At 29.8% G+C, this 26,066-nt stretch overlaps 1 protein-coding gene across 1 annotated transcript in view; it reads left to right on the top strand.

The window, feature by feature from the left end:
* The first annotated feature begins 5,953 nt into the window (after nucleotides 1–5,953).
* LOC112240973 (isocitrate dehydrogenase [NADP], mitochondrial) overlaps nucleotides 5,954–26,066 on the top strand; it is a 105,382-nt gene continuing 85,269 nt past the window's right edge. The window contains exons 1-4 of the mRNA XM_042317518.1: nucleotides 5,954–6,115; nucleotides 7,344–7,504; nucleotides 7,611–7,754; nucleotides 8,834–8,970. Of these exons, the coding sequence (XP_042173452.1) occupies nucleotides 6,055–6,115; nucleotides 7,344–7,504; nucleotides 7,611–7,754; nucleotides 8,834–8,970 (503 nt within the window). The 5' untranslated portion in view covers nucleotides 5,954–6,054. The remainder of the gene's footprint in view (nucleotides 6,116–7,343; nucleotides 7,505–7,610; nucleotides 7,755–8,833; nucleotides 8,971–26,066) is intronic.

Genomic DNA, 26,066 nt, shown 5'->3' with positions numbered 1-26,066 from the left:
TTTGACAGGAAGCCAGTGTAGAGAGGCTAGCACTGGAGTAATATGATCAATTTTTTTGGTTCTAGTCAGGATTCTAGCAGCCGTATTTAGCACCAACTGAAGTAATAGGGGCATTAAGGAGGGACCTCTGCTCTTCGGAGATAGTAGGGAGCTCAATCTTACAAAAGAAGTTCTCCATTAATTTGGGTGCATCCTTTGGCAGTTCTGAGGCATAAAGGTTTGTATAAAATTTCTTAAATGAGTCACCTATCAATTTATTTTCATATAAATGATTACCATCAGAATCAGTAATAGTAGCAATTGACTGAGAGTCAGCTCTCTTTTTAGCTAGGTATGCCAAGTAATTTCCTGGCTTATCGCCATGTTCATATAGCTTTTGCCTGACAAATCTCATTTTCTTTTCAGCGTCCTGTGTTAGGAGAGAGTCTAACGTTGATCTAATGACTGATATTTCCTTTAATAGGGCAGGAGTGGGCGTTTTAATGTAGTCCTTCTCTTTAGTTCCTAATTCACCCTCTAACATTTTTTGCTTTTCCCGCTTTTTCCTCCAACCACTGCAGTGTCCGAGTTTAATTCTGAAAAGTCTAGAAATACCTCCGTGAGGAAATCAGGGGGGTGAGCAGGGGGGAAGTAAATATCCATTATGGAAATGTTCTGCCCTTGTAAAGTACCATTAATTATAACAAAGCGACCAAATTTATCTTTCACACAATTCAAGACCTTAAGTGGTAAGTTATTTTTCACCAGAATTGCTACACCTCTACTTCTGGACGTAAATGATGAGAAAAACACTTGACCAAACCCTCCTTGTTGTAATTTCAGGTGCTCCTTATCATCCAAATGAGTTTCTTGCAACAGGGCAACAGGGAAATATCAATATTTTCTTTTTTCAAAAAAGACAGTACCTTCTTCCTTTTAATGGGGTTATGGCTCCCTCTAATTCTCCATGTACATACACGCAGTCCGTTACCTGCCATTGTATCTTGACCATTCAATATCCAGACTGGATCCTACTGTAAAAGTGGGGTGGTACCTTTTTCCATGTGTTGAACTCTCCTCTATCTCACCGAGCATAAACAAACGATATGAACCCTGAAGTCGAACTATACTAAACCCAACAATTAAACATGTAAAGATCCAAAAGGGGGTTTTCCCACTAGCTAACATGCAGGGGATTTCAACTCTCCAATGTAGACTCTTAAGTCCGCATTGCCGCTCAATAGCCTCATCCTTTATATGTATAGAAAAGAAAATCAATAGAAGAAGATTGAGGCTCTTCCACCTAAAACCAAGCCTGGGCACCAATATGGATTCACACATATCTCAGCCTGAGCTATAGCGGCTATTACTTTAGCAAGAAAAATAATAAAGATACGAATATTACTGAGCCGGAGTACGTGAGGACTCACACCACTGTTTCATGATCAGATTCAACCAAAAATAAACAAAGTTATCCAATGCTGTGGAGGTGCAGCTTAAAGTTATTTACCCGAGAGAGTGAATAAACGCAGCAGCCTCTTCAGGTGTGTAGAGCTTTTTAGGTGATCCGTTGACCATAATCTTCAATGTGGCCGGGTACAACAGTGCGTAGTCCATCTTCATTCTCCTGAGTCGAGCCTTCGCCTCATCAAACGCTTTGCGTCTTCGTACAACCGCAGTGGAATAATCATTGAAGAATGAGACCTTTGGACTTTTACGTTGACTACCATCAGAGCCGATGTTTCTAGCCGCGTCCATGACGCGCTGCTTGTCGGTGAAGTTGTGGAACTTTATAACCACCGGCCGTGGGCGCTGATTGGGACCGGGTATCGGTGCTTGAGAGTGATGGGCTCTGTCCAGCTTCACACGACCAGCCTTAGTGTCCATTTGTAGGTAGCCAGGGATCCATTCCTCAAAGAATTTTACTGAACGTGTCCCTTCAGAATTTTCCGGGAGTCCCACAACACGAATATTGCATCTGCGCCCTCGATTATCCAAGTCGTCAATGTGCTCCGTCATTTCGCGCACCTGTTTCTCAAGTGCTTTTATCTTAGCGTCCATAGATGTAGTTGAAGTTTCCACTTCAGCAATTCTTCCTTCCGCCTCAACAACACGTTCCACAACCCTCTGTATTTCAGCTGAATGGCCTGCTATTGCTTCCAAGACCGTTAATATCTTAGCATCGATCACTTTAGTAATGTTATCAGTCATCTTTTGAATCACCAGGTCCATTGTGCCTGGATCCGCAATGGTGTTAGCTTCGCTAACGTTAGCTAGCTCCTCATGCACATCCACAGGGGTGGTGGTTTTGGTAGACTTCTTAGTAGTTCTATTGGGCATGTTGTTGGAGATTTTTGCGAAATAGCCGTCAAGACTCATTATATGGTAACTTATTTAGCCAATTCTACCACTTTTTCAAGCTAGGAGATTAATGTAAAAATATAAATTTACGAATGCCACGAGAGCTCGCTGAAACACCGTGTTCTCTCTACGGCGCCATTTTGTCCCCTCGGCTTTTCATTGTTGATGGACAACAATAATTTTTCACCTCTTCCACACTCACTTTACGGAATTTAAAAGTACAATGGTTGTCTTTCATAATTTGATCACATATACTTGGATGTGTAGTGTCAGCGTTACACAGTTTACAGTTTGAATGCAAAAATCGCTGATGACTTTTATTTCCCTCACCAACTTTAAACATCAGCTATCTGAGCAGCTAACCGATCGCTGCAGCTGTACATAGTCCATCTGTAAATAGCCCACCCAATCTACCTACCTCATCCCCATACTGTTTTTATTTACTTTTCTGCTCTTTTGCACACCAGTATCTCTACTTGCACATCATCATCTGCTCATTTATCACTCCAGTGTTAATCTGCTAAATTGTAATCATTCGCTCCTATGGCCTATTTATTGTCTACCTCCTCATGCCTTTTACAAACACTGTATATAGACTTTCTTTTCTCTACTGTGTCATTGACTTGTTTATTGTGTTATTGGCTTGTTTATTGTTTATTCCATGTGTAACTCTGTGTTGTTGTCTGTGTCACACTGCTTTGCTATGTTTTATCTTGGCCAGGTCACAGTTGTAAATGAGAACTTTTTCTCAACTGGCCTACCTGGTTAAATAAAGGTTAAATAAATCAAATAAAAAACATCAAGCATTTCACACACTGTTAGTGGTGACCACTTGGTGGTCTATAGCAGCTTCCCACCAGAATGGGCTTTAGGTGAGGCAGATTAACCTGTAGCCATATTACTTCAACAGTATTTAAGATGAGATCCTCTCTAAGTTTTACAGGAATGAATATAGACCGCAACACCGCCCCCATTGGCATTTTCTGTAGATCTTATAACCATGTATTGCTACCACTGTATCATCAAAGGTATTATCTAAGTGAGTTTCAGAGATAGTCAGAATATGAATGTCATCTGTTACAAGCAAGTTATTGACTTCATGAACCTTGTTTCTCAGGCTGTTTATGTTAATATGGGCTATTTTTTAGCACCTTTCTGGGTTTGATTGATTTTAATGCTTTTACTGGGAAGCTTATCAGAAGTAGACTTCCTCATGTTATTTATATTGGAGCTGATAGTGCAGGGTGAGCTGCACATAGTGGACTTCCTATGAGTCCAGGAGCCATTGATAAGTCACTGTCCTGACCACTAACAGTACTGTACACCATGGACCACTGTCCTGACCACTAACAGTACTGTACACCATGGACCACTGCCCTGACCACTCTAACAGTACTATACACCATAGACCACTGTCCTGACCACTAACAGTACTATACACCATGGACCACTGTCCTGACCACTCTAACAGTACTGTACACCATGGACCACTGTCCTGACTACTCTAACAGTACTGTACACCATGGACCACTGTCCTGACTACTCTAACAGTACTGTACACCATGGACCACTGTCCTGACCACTAACAGTACTATACACCATGGACCACTGTCCTGACCACTAACAGTACTGTACACCATGGACCACTGTCCTGACCACTAACAGTACTGTACACCATGGACCACTGTCCTGACCACTCTAACAGTACTATACACCATGGACCACTGTCCTGACCACTCTAACAGTACTATACACCATGGACCACTGTCCTGACCACTCTAACAGTACTGTACACCATAGATCATTGTCCTGACCACTCTAACAGTACTATAAACCATGGACCACTGTCCTGACCACTAACAGTACTGTACACCATGGACCACTGTCCTGACCACTCTAACAGTACTATACACCATGGACCACTGTCCTGACCACTAACAGTACTGTACACCATAGATCACTGTCCTGACCAGGTCTTGTAATGTCTGAGGAAACGATGGATTAATTATGGACAGAAAGTATCCACTCCACTTCACTCCCATGTTTTATGAGCTGAAATAAAAGATCCCAGAAATGTTCCATACTCACAAAATGCTTATTTCTCTCAAATTGTCTTACATTGCTGTTAGTGAGCATTTCACCTTTGCCAAGATAATCCATCCACATGACAGCTGTGGCATATCAAGAAGCTGATTAAACAGCATGATCATTACACAGGTGCACCTTGTGCTGGAGACAATAAAAGGCCATTCTAAAATGTGCAGTTCTTTCACACAACACAATGCCACAAATGTCTCAAGTTTTGAGGTAGCGTGCAATTGGCATGCTGACTGCAGGAATGTCCACCAGAGCTGTTGTCAGAGAATTGAATGGCCATTTCTCTACCATAAGCTGCCTCCAACGTTGTTTTAGACAATTTGGCAATACATTTAACCGGCCTAAAAACAACGCAGACCACGTGTAACCACGCCAGTCCAAGACCTCCACATCCGGCTTCTTTACCTGCTGGATCGTCTGAGACTAACCACCCGAACAGCTGAAAAAACTCTGGGTTTAGACAACTGAAGAATTTCTGCACTAACTGTCAGAAACGTCTCAGGGAAGCTCATCTGTGTGCTTGTTGTCCTCACCAGGGTCTTAACCTGACTGCAGTTTGGCGTCGTAACCGACTTCAGTGGGCAAATGCTCACCTTTGATGACACTGGCACGCTGGAGAAGTGTGCTCTTCACAAATGAATTAACGTAATCAACTTTTTCAACTGTACCGGGCAGATGGCAGACGGTCTGTATGGCGTCGTGTGGGCAAGTGGTTTGCAGATATCAACGTTGTGAATCGAGTGACGTGTATGACAGCGTGTTCCAGTTCCTGCCAATATCCAGCAACTTTGCACAACCATTGAAGAGGAGTGGCACAACATTCCACAGGTCACAATCAACAGCCGGATGAACTCTATGCAAGGGGATGTGTCTTTCTGCACGAGGCAAATGGTGGTCACACCAGATACTGACTGGTTTTCTGATCCACGCCTCTACTTTTATTAAAAAGCTATCTCCCTTTCCAACAAGTCAGTTTGTCAAATTTCTGCCCTGCTAGAGCTGCCCCGGTCAACTGTAAAGGGGGGACCAACTCCATATTAAAGCCTTCCCAGAAGAGTGGAGCTGTTATAGCTGCAAAGGGGGGACCAACTCCATATTAAAGCCTTCCCAGAAGAGTGGAGGCTGTTATAGTTGCAAAGGGGGGACCAACTCCATATTAAAGCCTTCCCAGAAGAGTGGAGGCTGTTATAGCTGCAAAGGGGGGACCAACTCCATATTAAAGCCTTCCCAGAAGAGTGGAGGCTGTTATAGCTACAAAGGGGGGACCAACTCCATATTAAAGCCTTCCCAGAAGAGTGGAGGCTGTTATAGCTGCAAAGGGGGGACCAACTCCATATTACTTTTGGTCATGTAGTGTTATTTTTAGTGATTTTATTTATTTCTGTATAGACCGGAGTAATTATATAATTTTGGCAACTGTATTTCATTTTACTTTGCAGGCACCCCAACCAAACACATATACCCACTCCTCTCCTCTCCTCCATCCTCATTAAATGTGTTGTATTGTTCCAGCTGGTCCTGTCTAACGTGGACGTGGAGCTGAAGTATTATGACCTTGGTCTGCCGTGCCGCGACCAGACAGACGACCAGGTCACCATTGACTCGGCCATCGCCACCATGAAGTACAACGTGGCTGTCAAGTGTGCCACCATCACCCCGGATGAAGCCAGAGTCGATGGTATCTACTTTAATCACAGAAATACATTCTCTGGTTAGAAATAAATCATACATCCACAAGATGGATATTTGAATCCCAGGGGATAATACTTATTCAAGTGTTTCTATAAATATTTGTTTGACCATGGTTTCAGTGTCAGGAGGTAGATCAGTACTGCAGTTTGACAGTTAACAGCTTAACTCCTGTCAGGCCTTCATCCATGACCCTTACTCCTCAGAGTTGAAGATGTGGAAGAGTCAGGGTTAGATAGATAGTTAGTTAGTTACCTGGGCTAGATATAGTAAGGTCAGGGTTAGGTAGATAGTTACCTGGGCTAGGTGTAGTAAGGTCAGGGTTAGGTAGATAGTTACCTGGGCTAGGTGTAGTAAGGTCAGGGTTAGGTAGATAGTTACCTGGGCTAGGTGTAGTAAGGTCAGGGTTAGGTAGATAGTTACCTGGGCTAGGTGTAGTAAGGTCAGGGTTAGGTAGATAGTTACCTGGGCTAGGTGTAGTAAGGTCAGGGTTAGGTAGATAGTTACCTGGGCTAGGTGTAGTAAGGTCAGGGTTAGGTAGATAGTTACCTATCTAGGCCAGCATCCCGGAGTCACCGCCTCACTGTTGACGTTGAGACTAGTGTTTTGCGGGTACTATTTAATGTAGCTGCCAGTTGAGGACTTGTGTGTCGTCTGTTTCTCAAACTAGAGACTCTAATATACTTGTCCTCTTGCTCAGTTGTGCACCGGGGCCTCTCACTCCTCTTTCTATTCTGGTTAGAGCCAGTTTGCACTGTTCTGTAAAGGGAGTAGTACACAGCATTGTACGAAATCTTCAGTTTCTTGGCAATTTATCGCATGGAATAGCCTTCATTTCTCAGAAGTGTATAGTTGTAGTGTATAGTTACCTGGGCTAGATGTAGTAAGGTCAGGGTTAGATAAATAGTTAGTTACCTGGGCTAGATGTAGTAAGGTCAGGGTTAGATAGATAGTTAGTTACCTGGGCTAGATGTAGTAAGGTCAGGGTTAGATAGATAGTTAGTTACCTGAGCTAGATGCAGTAAGGTCAGGGTTAGATAGTTAGTTAGTTAGTTACCTGGGCTAGGTGTAGTTGGGTTAGATAGATAGTTAGTTACCTGGGCTAGGTATAGTTGGGTTAGATATATAGTTATCTGGGCTAGATGTAGTAAGGTCAGGGTTAGAGTTATGGTTAGGTCTAATAGGTTAACTCAGGCCTCCATCTCTAACCCTAACAGAGTTCAAGCTGAAGAAGATGTGGAAGAGTCCCAACGGAAGCATCAGGAACATTCTGGGCGGAACCGTCTTCCGAGAGCCGATCATCTGCAAGAACATTCCCCGTCTGGTCCCTGGTTGGACGCAGCCAATAACGATCGGCAGACACGCCTTTGGTGACCAGGTAGATAAGTAACATACAATACGTGTTTTAGATTAGATTTGTATTCAATCACAGAGCATGTGAGGAATGTTCTGTTGTTGATGTTTGTTGTTGTGTTGTTCCACAGTACAGAGCCACAGACTTTGTGATCACCAAGCCAGGGAAGTTTAAGATGGTGTTCACCCCAGCTGACGGCAGCAAGGGGAGTGAGTGGGAGGTCTTTGACTTCGTCTCAGGAGGCTGTGGGTTGGGCATGTACAATACTGATGAGGTGAGCAGGCTGGGGCAGGTTCTTTTTTTTAAAGTTACACACTTTATTTTCCATCCAAGGAATGAAATTTGCCTTTGACATTAAAGAACATAAACTGAGCAAAAATATAAACACAACATGTAAAGTGTTGGTCCAATGTTTTATGAGCTGAAATAAAAGATCTCAGAAATGTTCTCTATGCACAAAAAGCTTATTTCTCTCAAATTTGGTGGACAAATGTGTACATCCCTGTTAGTGAGCACTTCTCCTTTGCCAAGATAATCCATCTACCTGACAGGTGTGGAAAATAAAGAAGCTGATTAAACGGCATAATCATTACACAGGTGCACCTTGTGCTGGAGACAATAAAAGGCCACTTTAAAATGTGCACTTTTGTCACACAACACAATGCCATAGAGCGTGCAATTGGCATGCTGACTGCAGGAATGTTCCCAGGGAATTTAATGTTAATTTCTCTACCATAAGCCTCCTCCAACATCGGTCATAACCGACTTCAGTGGGCAAATGCTCATCTTCGATGGCCACTGGCACGCTAGAGAAGTTTGCTCTTCAGGGATGATTCCTGGTTTGAACTGTACCAGGCAACTGGTAGTGTTTTGTGAGCCAGCGGTTTGCTGATGTCATTGTTGTGAACAGAATGCCCCATGGTGGCGGTGGGGTTATGGTATGGGCAGGCATAAGCTATGGACAATGAACACAATTGCATTTTATCGATGGAAATTTGAATGCACAGAGATACCGTGACGAGATCCTGAGGCCCATTGTCTTGTTATTCATCCTCCACGATCACCTTATGTTTCAGTATGATAATGTACAGCCTGTTTGTCCTGCCCAGTCCATCACCTCATGTTTCAGTATGATAATGTACAGCCTGTTTGTCCTGCCCAGTCCATCACCTCATGTTTCAGTATGATAATGTACAGCCTGTTTGTCCTGTCCATCACCTCATGTTTCAGTATGGTAATGTACAACCTGTCTGTCCTGTCCATCACCTCATGTTTCAGCATGATAATGTACAGCCTGTTTGTCCTGTCCAGTCCATCACAGGGTTCTAATAGTGTTCTGTCTGTCCTGTCCAGTCCATCACAGGGTTTGCCCACAGCTGTTTCCAGTATGCCATCAATAAGAGGTGGCCTCTATACATGAGCACTAAGAACACCATCCTTAAGTACTACGACGGACGCTTCAAGGATATCTTCCAGGAGATCTTTGAGGAGTAAGACATTCAACTGGCAGCCTACAGTATAGAGTTGCACTGCATTCCACATTTATACTATTCTAGATATACACTATACCTAACTACTGTAGATATAGTCTATTCACCATATCTATAACTAACTAGATATAGTCTATTCACCATATTTATAACTATATATAGTCTATTCACCATATTTATAACTATATCTAGTCTGTTCACCATATGTATAACCATATATATAGTCTATTCACCATATTTACAACTAGATATAGTCTATTCAGCATATTTATAACTAGATATAGTCTATTCACCATATTTATAACTAGATATAGTCTATTCACCATATTTATAACTAGATATAGTCTATTCACGTATCTATAATTAACTAGATGTAGTCTATTCACCATATTTATAACTAGATCTAGTCTATTCACCATATTTATAACTAGATATAGTCTATTCACCATATTTATAACTAGATATAGTCTATTCACCATATTTATAACTATTTATATAGTCTATTCACCATATTTATAAACTAGATATAGTCTATTCACTAGATATAGTCTATTCACCATATTTATAACTATATATAGATAGTCTATTCACCATATTTATAACTAGATATAGTCTATTCACCATATTTATACCATATTTATACTAGATATAGTCTATTCACCATATTTATAACTAGATATAGTCTATTCACCATATTTATAACTAGATATAGTCTATTCACCATATTTATATAACTATTCACCATATAACTAGATATAGTCTATTCACCATATTTATAACTAGATATAGTCTATTCACCATATTTATAACTAGATATAGTCTATTCACCATATTTATAATATTTATAACTAGATATAGTCTATTCACCATATTTATAACTAGATATAGTCTATTCACCATATTTATAACTAGATATAGTCTATTCACCATATTTATAATATAGTCTAGATATAACTAGATATAGTCTATTCACCATATTTATAACTAGATATAGTCTATTCACCATATTATAACTAGATATAGTCTATTCACCATATTTATAACTAGATATAGTCTATTCACCATATTTATAACTAGATATAGTCTATTCACCATATTTATAACTAGATATAGTCTATTCACCATATTTATAACTAGATATAGTCTATTCACCATATTTATAACTATATATATAGTCTATTCACCATATTTATAAGATATAGTCATATATTTATAACTAGATATAGTCTATTCACCATATTTATAACTAGATATAGTCTATTCACCATATTTATAACTAGATATAGTCTATTCACCATATTTATAACTAGATATAGTCTATTCACCATATTTATAACTAGATATAGTCTATTCACCATATTTATAACTAGATATAGTCTATTCACCATATTTATAACTAGATATAGTCTATTCACCATATTTATAACTAGATATAGTCTATTCACCATATTTATAACTAGATATAGTCTATTCACCATATTTATAACTAGATATAGTCTATTCACCATATTTATAACTAGATATAGTCTATTCACCATATTTATAACTAGATAACTATTTATAACTATATAGTCTATTCATATATAACTAGATATAGTCTATTCACCATATTTATAACTAGATATAGTCTATTCACCATATTTATAATATTTATAACTAGATATAGTCTATTCACCATATTTATAACTATATTTATAACTAGATATAGTCTATTCACCATATTTATAACTAGATATAGTCTATTCACCATATTTATAACTAGATATAGTCTATTCACCATATTTATAACTAGATATAGTCTATTCACCATATTTATAACTACTATTCACCATATTTATAACTAGATATAGTCTATTCCCCAAATCTATAACTAGGTATAGTCTATTCACCATATTTATACTAGATATAGTCTATTCACCATATTTATAACTAGATATAGTCTATTCACCATATTTATAACTATATATAGTCTATTCACCATATCTATAACTAGATATAGTCTATTCACCATATTTATAACTATATATAGTCTATTCACCATATTTATAACTATATATAGTCTGTTCACCATATGTATAACCATATATATAGTCTATTCACCATATTTATAACTAGATATAGTCTATTCACCATATTTATAACTAGATATAGTCTATTCACCATATTTATAACTAGATATAGTCTATTCACCATATTTACAACTAGATATAGTCTATTCACCATATTTATAACTAGATATAGTCTATTCGTCATATTTATAACTAGATGTAGTCTATTCACCATATTTATAAACATATATATAGTCCATTCACCATATTTATAACTAGATATAGTCTATTCACCATATTTATAGCTATATATAGTCTATTCACCATATTTATAAACATATATATAGTCTATTCACCATATTTATAAATAGATATAGTCTATTCACCATATTTATACTAGATATAGTCTATTCACCATATTTATAACTAGATATAGTCTATTCACCATATTTATAACTAGATATAGTCTATTCACCATATTTATAACTAGATATAGTCTATTCACCATATTTATAACTAGATATAGTCTATTCACCATATTTATAACTAGATATAGTCTATTCACCATATTTATAACTAGATATAGTCTATTCACCATATTTATAACTAGATATAGTCTATTCACCATATTTATAACTAGATATAGTCTATTCACCATATTTATAACTAGATATAGTCTATTCACCATATTTATAACTAGATATAGTCTATTCACCATATTTATAACTAGATATAGTCTATTCACCATATTTATAACTAGATATAGTCTATTCACCATATTTATAACTAGATATAGTCTATTCACCATATTTATAACTAGATATAGTCTATTCACCATATTTATAACTATATATAGTCTATTCACCATATTTATAAACATATATAGTCTATTCACCATATTTATAACTAGATATAGTCTATTCACCATATTTATATAACTAGATATAGTCTATTCACCATATTTATAACTAGATATAGTCTATTCACCATATTTATAACTAGATACTATTCACCATATTTATATAACTATATAGTCTATTCACCATATTTATAAACATATATATAGTCTATTCACCATATTTATAACTAGATATAGTCTATTCACCATATTTATAACTAGATATAGTCTATTCACCATATTTATAACTAGATATAGTCTATTCACCATTTATAACTAGATATAGTCTATTCATATATAGTCCATATTTATAACTAGATATAGTCTATTCACCATATTTATAACTATATATAGTCTATTCACCATATTTATAACTAGATATAGTCTATTCACCATATTTATAATATACTAGATATAGTCTATTCACCATATTTATAACTAGATATAGTCTATTCACCATATTTATAAACTATTCATATAGTCTATTCACCATATTTATAAACTAGATATAGTCCATTCACCATATTTATAACTAGATATAGTCTATTCACCATATTTATAACTAGATATAGTCTATTCACCATATTTATAAACATATATAGTCTATTCACCATATTTATAACTAGATATAGTCTATTCACCATATTTATAACTAGATATAGTCTATTCACCATATTTATAACTAGATATAGTCTATTCACCATATTTATACTAGATATAGTCAATTCACCATATTTATAACTAGTTATAGTCTATTCACCATATTTATACTAGATATAGTCTATTCACCATATTTATAACTAGATATAGTCTATTCACCATATTTATAACTAGATATAGTCTATTCACCATATTTACAACTAGATATAGTCTATTCACCATATTTATAACTAGATATAGTCTATTCGTCATATTTATAACTAGATGTAGTCTATTCACCATATTTATAAACATATATATAGTCCATTCACCATATTTATAACTAGATATAGTCTATTCACCATATTTATAACTAGATATAGTCTATTCACCATATTTATAACTAGATATAGTCTATTCACCATATTTATAACTAGATATAGTCTATTCACCATATTTATAACTAGATATAGTCTATTCACCATATTTATAACTAGATATAGTCTATTCACCATATTTATAAACTATATATAGTCTATTCACCATATTTATAACTAGATATAGTCTATTCACCATATTTATAACTAGATATAGTCTAGATATAGTCTATTCACCATATTTATAACTAGATATAGTCTATTCACCATATTTATAAACTATATATAGTCTATTCACCATATTTATAAACTATATATAGTCTATTCACCATATTTATAACTAGATATAGTCTATTCACCATATTTATAACTAGATATAGTCTATTCACCATATTTATAAACATATATAGTCTATTCACCATATTTATAAACTATATATAGTCTATTCACCATAATTTATAACTAGATATAGTCTATTCACCATATTTATTTAAACTAGATATAGTCTATTCACCATATTTATAACTAGATATAGTCTATTCACCATATTTATAACTAGATATAGTCTATTCACCATATTTATAACTAGATATAGTCTATTCACCATATTTATAACTAGATATAGTCTATTCACCATATTTATAAACTATATATAGTCTATTCACCATATTTATAACTAGATATAGTCTATTCACCATATTTATAACTATATATAGTCTATTCACCATATTTATAAATATATATATAGTCTATTCACCATATTTATAACTAGATATAGTCTATTCACCATATTTATACTAGATATAGTCTATTCACCATATTTATAACTATATATATATTCTATTCACCATATTTATACTAGATATAGTCTATTCACCATATTTATAACTATATATATAGTATATTCACCATATTTATAACTAGATCTAGTCTATTCACCATATCTATAATTAACTAGATTTAGTCTATTCACCATATTTATAACTAGATATAGTCTATTCACCATATTTATAACTAGATATAGTCTATTCCCCAAATCTATAACTAGGTATAGTCTATTCACCATATTTATACTAGATATAGTCTATTCACCATATTTATAACTAGATATAGTCTATTCACCATATTTATAACTATATATAGTCTATTCACCATATCTATAACTAGATATAGTCTATTCACCATATTTATAACTATATATAGTCTATTCACCATATTTATAAACATATATAGTCTATTCACCATATTCATAACTAGATCTAGTCTATTCACCATATTTATAACTAGATCTATTCTATTCACCATATTAAACTATATTCACCATATTTATAAACATATATATAGTCTATTCACCATATTTATAACTAGATATAGTCTATTCACCATATTTATAACTAGATATAGTCTATTCACCATATTTATAACTAGATATAGTCTATTCACCATATTTATAACTAGATATAGTCTATTCACCATATTTATAACTAGATATAGTCTATTCACCATATTTATAACTAGATATAGTCTATTCACCATATTTATAACTAGATATAGTCTATTCACCATATTTATAAACATATATATAGTCTATTCACCATATTTATAACTAGATATAGTCTATTCACCATATTTATAACTAGATATAGTCTATTCACCATATTTATACTAGATATAGTCAATTCACCATATTTATAACTAGTTATAGTCTATTCACCATATTTATACTAGATATAGTCTATTCACCATATTTATAACTATATATATATTCTATTCACCATATTTATACTAGATATAGTCTATTCACCATATTTATAACTAGATATAGTCTATTCACCATATTTATAACTAGATATAGTCTATTCACCATATTTATAACTAGATATAGTCTATTCACCATATTTATAAACATATATATAGTCTATTCACCATATTTATAACTAGATATAGTCTATTCACCATATTTATAGCTATATATAGTCTATTCACCATATTTATAAACATATATATAGTCTATTCACCATATTTATAAACTAGATATAGTCTATTCACCATATTTATACTAGATATAGTCTATTCACCATATTTATAACTAGATCTAGTCTATTCACCATATTTATAACTATATATAGTCTGTTCACCATATTTATAAACATATATATAGTCTATTCACCATATTTATAACTAGATATAGTCTATTCACCATATTTATAACTAGATATAGTCTATTCACCATATTTATACTAGATATAGTCAATTCACCATATTTATAACTAGTTATAGTCTATTCACCATATTTATAACTAGATATAGTCTATTCACCATATAACTAGATATAGTCTATTCACCATATTTATAACTAGATATAGTCTATTCACCATATTTATAAACATATATATAGTCCATTCACCATATTTATAACTAGATATAGTCTATTCACCATATTTATAGCTAGATATAGTCTATTCACCATATTTATAAACATATATATAGTCTATTCACCATATTTATAACTAGATATAGTCTATTCACCATATTTATAACTAGATATAGTCTATTCACCATATTTATAACTATATATATAGTCTATTCACCATATTTATAACTAGATATAGTCTATTCACCATATTTATAACTAGATATAGTCTATTCACCATATTTATAACTAGATATAGTCTATTCACCATATCTATAATTAACTAGATATAGTCTATTCACCATATTTATAACTAGATATAGTCTATTCACCATATTTATAACTAGATATAGTCTATTCCCCAAATCTATAACTAGGTATAGTCTATTCACCATATTTATACTAGATATAGTCTATTCACCATATTTATAACTAGATATAGTCTATTCACCATATTTATAACTAGATATAGTCTATTCACCATATTTATAACTAGATATAGTCTATTCACCATATTTATAACTATATATAGTCTATTCACCATATGTATAAACATATATAGTCTATTCACCATATTTATAACTAGATCTAGTCTATTCACCATATTTATAACTAGATCTATTCTATTCTCCATATTTATAATTAACTAGATATAGTCTATTCACCATAGTTATAAACATATATATAGTCTATTCACCATATTTATAACTAGATATAGTCTATTCACCATATTTACAACTAGATATAGTCTATTCACCATATTTATAACTAGATATAGTCTATTCACCATATTTATAACTAGATATAGTCTATTCACCATATTTATAACTAGATATAGTCTATTCACCGTATTTATAACTAGATATAGTCTATTCGTCATATTTATAACTAGATATAGTCTATTCACCATATTTATAACTTTATAACTATTTATATAGATAGTCTATTCACCATATTTATAACTAGATATAGTCTATTCACCATATTTATAACTAATATATATATAACTAGTCTATTCACCATATTTATAACTATATATATAGTCTATTCACCATATTTATAACTAGATATAGTCTATTCACCATATTTATAACTAGATATAGTCTATTCACCATATTTATAACTAGATATAGTCTATTCACCATATTTATAATAACTAGATATAGTCTATTCACCATATTTATAACTAGATATAGTCTATTCACCATATTTATAACTAGATATTCACCATATTTATAACTAGATATAGTCTATTCACCATATTTATAACTAGATATAGTAGTCTATTCACCATATTTATAACATATATATAGTCTATTCACCATATTTATAACTAGATATAGTCTATTCACCATATTTATAACTAGATATAGTCTATTCACCATATTTATAACTAGATATAGTCTATTCATATATAGTCTATTCACCATATTTATAACTAGATATAGTCTATTCACCATATTTATAACTAGATATAGTCTATTCACCATATTTATAACTATATATAGTCTATTCACCATATTTATAACACTATTCACCATATTTATAAATAGTCTAGATATAGTCTATTCACCATATTTATAACTAGATATAGTCTATTCACCATATTTATAATTCACTAGATAACTAGATATAGTCTATTCACCATATTTATAACTAGATATAGTCTATTCACCATATTTATAACCATATATATAGTCTATTCACCATATTTATAACTAGATATAGTCTATTCACCATATTTATAACTAGATATAGTCTATTCACCATATTTATAAACATATATATAGTCCATTCACCATATTTATAACTAGATATAGTCTATTCACCATATTTATAACTAGATATAGTCTATTCACCATATTTATAACTAGATATAGTCTATTCACCATATTTATAACTATATATAGTCTATTCACCATATTTATAACTAGATATAGTCTATTCACCATATTTATAACTAGATATAGTCTATTCACCATATTTATAATTAACTAGATATAGTCTATTCACCATATTTATAACTAGATATAGTCTATTCACCATATTTATAACTAGATATAGTCTATTCACCATATTTATAACTAGATATAGTCTATTCACCATATTTATAACTAGATATAGTCTATTCACCATATTTATAACTAGATATAGTCTATTCACCATATTTATAACTAGATATAGTCTATTCACCATATCTATAACTAGATATAGTCTATTTACCATATTTATAACTAGATATAGTCTATTCACCATATTTATAACTAGATATAGTCTATTCAACATATCTATAACTAGATATAGTCTATTCACCATATTTATAACTAGATATAGTCTATTCACCATATTTATAACTAGATCTAGTGTATTCACCATATTTATAAACATATATATAGTCTATTCACCATATTTATAAACATATATATAGTCTATTCACCAAATTTATAAACATATATATAGTCTATTCACCAAATGTATAACTAGATATAGTCTATTCACCATATCTATAACTAGATATAGTCTATTCACCATATTTATAACTAGATATAGTCTATTCACCATATTTATAACTAGATCTAGTCTATTCACCATATTTATAACTAGATATAGTCTATTCAACATATCTATAACCATAGATATAGTCTATTCACCATATTTATAACTATATATAGTCTATTCACCATATTTATACTAGATATAGTCTATTCACCATATTTATAACTAGATATAGTCTATTCACCATATTTACAACTAGATATAGTCTATTCACCATATTTATAACTAGATATAGTCTATTCACCATATTTATAAACATATATATAGTCTATTCACCATATTTATAACTATATATAGTCTATTCACCATATTTATAATTAACTAGATATAGTCTATTCACCATATTTATAACTAGATATAGTCTATTCACCATATCTATAACTAGATATAGTCTATTCACCATATTTATAACTATATATAGTCTATTCACCATATTTATAACTATATATAGTCTATTCACCATATTTATAACTAGATATAGTCTATTCACCATATTTATAAACATATATATAGTCTATTCACCATATTTATAAACATATATATTGTCTATTCACCATATTTATATCTAGATCTAGTCTATTCACCATATTTATAACTAGATATAGTCTATTTACCATATTTATAATTAACTAGATATAGTCTATTCACCATATTTATATCTAGATCTAGTCTATTCACCATATTTATAACTAGATATAGTCTATTCACCATATTTATAACTAGATATAGTCTATTCACCATATTTATAACATATATATAGTCTATTCACCATATTTATAACTAGATATAGTCTATTCACCATATTTATAACTAGATATAGTCTATTCACCATATTTATAACTTATCTATTCACCATATTTATAACTAGATATAGTCTATTCACCATATTTATAACTAGATATAGTCTATTCACCATATTTATAACTAGATATAGTCTATTCACCATATTTATAACTAGATATAGTCTATTCACCATATTTATAACTAGATATAGTCTATTCACCATATTTATAACTTTATAACTATATAGTCTATTCACCATATTTATAACTAGATATAGTCTATTCACCATATTTATAACTAGATATAGTCTATTCACCATATTTATAACTAGATATAGTCTATTCACCATATTTATAACTATATCACTAGATATAGTCTATTCACCATATTTATATAGATAGATATAGTCTATTCACCATATTTATAACTATATCTAGTCTGTTCACCATATGTATAACCATATATATAGTCTATTCACCATATTTACAACTAGATATAGTCTATTCAGCATATTTATAACTAGATATAGTCTATTCACCATATTTATAACTAGATATAGTCTATTCACCATATTTATAACTAGATATAGTCTATTCACCATATTTATAACTAGATCTAGTCTATTCACCGTATCTATAATTAACTAGATGTAGTCTATTCACCATATTTATAACTAGATCTAGTCTATTCACCATATTTATAACTAGATATAGTCTATTCACCATATTTATAACTAGATATAGTCTATTCACCATATTTATAACTATATATAGATTCTATTCACCATATTTATAACTAGATATAGTCTATTCACCATATTTATAACTATATATAGTCTATTCACCATATTTATAAACATATATATAGTCTAGATATAGTCTATACCATATATAGTATTCACTTATAACTAGATATAGTCTATTCACCATATTTATAACTAGATATAGTCTATTCACCATATTTATAACTAGATATAGTCTATTCACCATATTTATAACTAGATATAGTCTATTCACCATATTTATAACTAGATATAGTCTATTCACCATATTTATAACTAGATATAGTCTATTCACCATATTTATAAACATATATATAGTCTATTCACCATATTTATAAACATATTCATATAGTCTATTCACCATATTTATAACTATAGATATAGTCTATTCACCATATTTATAACTAGATATAGTCTATTCACCATATTTATAACTAGATATAGTCTATTCACCATATTTATAACTAGATATAGTCTATTCACCATATTTATAACTAGATATAGTCTATTCACCATATTTATAACTAGATATAGTCTATTCACCATATTTATAACTAGATATAGTCTATTCACCATATTTATAACTAGATATAGTCTATTCACCATATTTATAAACTAGATATAGTCTATTCACCATATTTATAACTAGATATAGTCTATATATTTATAACTAGATATAGTCTATTCATATTTATTTATAACTAGATATAGTCTATTCACCATATTTATAACTAGATATAGTCTATTCACCATATTTATAACTAGATATAGTCTATTCACCATATTTATAACTAGATATAGATATAGTCTATTCACCATATTTATAACTAGATATAGTCTATTCACCATATTTATAACTAGATATAGTCTATTCACCATATTTATAACTAGATATAGTCTATTCACCATATTTATAAACTAGATATAGTCTATTCACCATATTTATAACTAGATATAGTCTATTCACCATATTTATAACTATAGTCTATTCACCATATTTATAACTAGATATAGTCTATTCACCATATTTATAACTAGATATAGTCTATTCACCATATTTATAACTAGATATAGTCTATTCACCATATTTATAACTAGATATAGTCTATTCACCATATTTATATAACTATTTATATAGTCTATTCACCATATTTATAACTAGATATAGTCTATTCACCATATTTATAACTAGATATAGTCTATTCACCATATTTATAACTAGATATAGTCTATTCACCATATTTATAACTAGATATAGTCTATTCACCATATTTATAAACATATATATAGTCTATTCACCATATTTATAAACATATATATAGTCTATTCACCAAATTTATAAACTATATATAGTCTATTCACCATATAACTATATAGTCTATTCACCATATTTATAACTAGATATAGTCTATTCACCATATTTATAACTAGATATAGTCTATTCACCATATTTATAACTAGATCTAGTCTATTCACCATATTTATAAACATATATATAGTCTATTCACCATATTTATAAACATATATATAGTCTATTCACCAAATTTATAAACATATATATAGTCTATTCACCATATTTATAACTATATTCTATAACTAACTATATAGTCTATTCACCATATTTATAACTAGATATAGTCTATTCACCATATTTATAACTAGATATAGTCTATTCACCATATTTATAAACATATATATAGTCTATTCACCATATTTATAACTAGATATAGTCTATTCACCATATTTATAACTTATAATTCACTATAGTCTATATAGTCTATTCACCATATTTATAACTAGATATAGATCTATTCACCATATTTATAACTAGTCTATTCACCATATTTATAAGATATAGTCTATTCACCATATTTATCTATTCACCATATTTATAACTAGATATAGTCTATTCACCATATTTATAACTAGATATAGTCTATTCACCATATTTATAAACATATATATAGTCTATTCACCAAATGTATAACTAGATATAGTCTATTCACCATATTTATAACTAGGTATAGTCTATTCACCATATTTCACCATATTTATAACTAGATATAGTCTATTCACCATATTTATAAACATATATATAGTCTATTCACCATATTTATAACTAGATATAGTCTATTCACCATATTTATAACTAGATATAGTCTATTCACCATATTTATAAACATATATATATAGTCCATTCACCAAATGTATAACTAGATATAGTCTATTCACCATATTTATAACTAGGTATAGTCTATTCACCATATAGTCTATTCACCATATTTATAACTAGATATAGTCTATTCACCATATTTATACTAGATATAGTCTATTCACCATATTTATAACTATATATATAGTATATTCACCATATTTATAACTAGATATAGTCTATTCACCATATTTATAACTAGATATAGTCTATTCACCATATTTATAACTATATATATAGTCTATTCACCATATTTATAACTAGATATAGTCTATTCACCATATTTATAACTAGATATAGTCTATTCACCATATTTATAAACATATATATAGTCTATTCACCATATTTATAACTAGATATAGTCTATTCACCATATTTATAACTAGATATAGTCTATTCACCATATTTATAACTATATATATAGTCTATTCACCATATTTATAACTAGATATAGTCTATTTATAACTAGATCTATTCACCATATTTATAAACTATATATAGTCTATTCACCATATTTATAACTAGATATAGTCTATTCACCATATTTATAACTAGATATAGTCTATTCACCATATTTATAACTAGATATAGTCTATTCACCATATTTATAACTAGATATAGTCTATTCACCATATTTATAACTAGATATATAGTCTATTCACCATATTATTTATAACTAGATATAGTCTATTCACCATATTTATAACTAGATATAGTCTATTCACCATATTTATACTAGATATAGTCTATTCACCATATTTATAATATAGTCTATTCTATAAACATATATATAGTCTATTCACCATATTTATAAACTATATATAGTCTATTCACCATATTTATAACTAGTATAGTCTATTCACCATATTTATAACTAGATATAGTCTATTCACCATATTTATAACTAGATATAGTCTATTCACCATATTTATAACTAGATATAGTCTATTCACCATATTTATAAAGATATAGTCTATACCATATTTATATAGTCTATTCACCATATTTATAACTAGATATAGTCTATTCACCATATTTATAACTAGATATAGTCTATTCACCATATTTATAACTAGATATAGTCTATTCACCATATTTATAACTAGATATAGTCTATTCACCATATTTAAACTAGATATAGTCTATTCACCATATTTATAACTATATTCTATAATATTTATAACTATATAGTCTATTCACCATATTTATAAACTATATATAGTCTATTCACCATATTTATAACTAGATATAGTCTATTCACCATATTTATAACTAGATATAGTCTATTCACCATATTTATAACTAGATATAGTCTATTCACCATATTTATAACTAGATATAGTCTATTCACCATATTTATAAACTATATATAGTCTATTCACCATATTTATAACTAGATATAGTCTATTCACCATATTTATAACTAGATATAGTCTATTCACCATATTTATAAACTATATATAGTCTATTCACCATATTTATAACTAGATATAGTCTATTCACCATATTTATAACTAGATATAGTCTATTCACCATATTTATAACTATATATATATTCTATTCACCATATTTATACTAGATATAGTCTATTCACCATATTTATAACTATATATATAGTATATTCACCATATTTATAACTAGATATAGTCTATTCACCATATTTATAACTAGATATAGTCTATTCACCATATTTATAACTATATATATAGTCTATTCACCATATTTATAACTAGATATAGTCTATTCACCATATTTATAATTAACTAGATATAGTCTATTCACCATATTTATAACTAGATATAGTCTATTCCCCAAATCTATAACTAGGTATAGTCTATTCACCATATTTATACTAGATATAGTCTATTCACCATATTTATAACTAGATATAGTCTATTCACCATATTTATAACTAGATATAGTCTATTCACCATATTTATAAACATATATATAGTCTATTCACCATATTTATAAACATATATAGTCTATTCACCATATTTATAACTATATATAGTCTATTCACCATATTTATAACTAGATATAGTCTATTCACCATATTTATAACTAGATATAGTCTATTCACCATATTTATAACTAGATATAGTCTATTCATTCACATATTTATAAACATATATATAGTCTATTCACCATATTTATAAACATATATATAGTCTATTCACCAAATTTATAAACATATATATAGTCTATTCACCATATTTATACTAGATATAGTCTATTCACCATATTTATAACTAGATATAGTCTATTCACCATATTTATAATATAGTCTATACCATATTTATAACTAGTCTATCTATTCACCATATTTATAAACATATATATAGTCTATTCACCATATTTATAACTAGATATAGTCTATTCACCATATTAAATAACTATATAGTCTATTCACCATATCTATAACTAGATATAGTCTATTCACCATATTTATAACTATATATAGTCTATTCACCATATTTATAAACATATATATAGTCTATTCACCATATTTATAAACATATATATTGTCTATTCACCATATTTATATCTAGATCTAGTCTATTCACCATATTTATAACTAGATCTAGTCTATTCACCATATTTATAAACATATATATAGTCTATTCACCAAATGTATAACTAGATATAGTCTATTCACCATATTTATAACTAGGTATAGTCTATTCACCATATTTATAACTAGATATAGTCTATTCACCATATTTATAACTTTATATAGTCTATTCACCATATTTATAACTAGATATAGTCTATTCACCATATTTATAACTAGATATAGTCTATTCACCATATTTATAACTAGATATAGTCTATTCACCATATTTATAACCATATATATAGTCTATTCACCATATTTATAACTAGATATAGTCTATTCACCATATTTATAACTAGATATAGTCTATTCACCATATTTATAACTAGATATAGTCTATTCACCATATTTATAACTAGATATAGTCTATTCATATTTATAACTAGTATAGTCTATTCACCATATTTATAACTAGATATAGTCTATTCACCATATTTATAACTAGATATAGTCTATTCACCATATTTATAACTAGATATAGTCTATTCACCATATTTATAACTAGATATAGTCTATTCACCATATTATAAACATATATATAGTCTATTCACCATATTTATAACTAGATATAGTCTATTTACCATATTTATAACTAGATATAGTCTATTCACCATATTTATAACTAGATATAGTCTATTCACCATATTTATAACTAGATATAGTCTATTCACCATATTTATAACTAGATATAGTCTATTCACCATATTTATAACTAGATATAGTCTATTCACCATATTTATAACTAGATATAGTCTATTCACCATATTTATAACTAGATATAGTCTATTCACCATATTTATAACTAGATATAGTCTATTCACCATATTTATAATTAACTAGATATAGTCTATTCACCATATTTATAACTAGATATAGTCTATTCACCATATTTATAAACTAGATATAGTCTATTCACCATATTTATAAACTATATTTATAACTAGATATAGTCTATTCACCATATTTATAACTAGATATAGTCTATTCACCATATTTATAACTAGATATAGTCTATTCACCATATTTATAAACTAGATATAGTCTATTCACCATATTTATAACTAGATATAGTCTATTCACCATATTTATAACTAGATATAGTCTATTCACCATATTTATAACTAGATATAATTCACCATATTTATAACTAGATATAGTCTATTCACCATATTTATAACTAGATATAGTCTATTCACCATATTTATAACTAGATATAGTCTATTCACCATATTTATAACTAGATATAGTCTATTCACCATATTTATAACTAGATATAGTCTATTCACCATATTTATAAACTATATATAGTCTATTCACCATATTTATAAACATATATATAGTCTATTCACCATATAAACATATATATAGTCTATTCAGATATAGATATAGTCTATTCACCATATCTATAACTAGATATAGTCTATTCACCATATTTATAACTAGATATAGTCTATTCACCATATTTATAACTAGATCTAGTCTATTCACCATATTTATAAACATATATATAGTCTATTCACCATATTTATAAACATATATATAGTCTATTCACCAAATTTATAAACATATATATAGTCTATTCACCATATTTATAACTAGATATAGTCTATTCACCATATTTATAACTAGATATAGTCTATTCACCATATTTATAACTAGATATAGTCTATTCACCATATTTATAACTAGATATAGTCTATTCACCATATTTATAACTAGATATAGTCTATTCACCATATTTATAACTAGATATAGTCTATTCACCATATTTA

This window comes from Oncorhynchus tshawytscha, unplaced genomic scaffold (genome assembly GCF_018296145.1).
Source record: "Oncorhynchus tshawytscha isolate Ot180627B unplaced genomic scaffold, Otsh_v2.0 Un_scaffold_6196_pilon_pilon, whole genome shotgun sequence".
NCBI classification, from domain to species: domain Eukaryota; kingdom Metazoa; phylum Chordata; class Actinopteri; order Salmoniformes; family Salmonidae; genus Oncorhynchus; species Oncorhynchus tshawytscha.
This window is presented reverse-complemented; position numbering and strand designations above follow the sequence as displayed.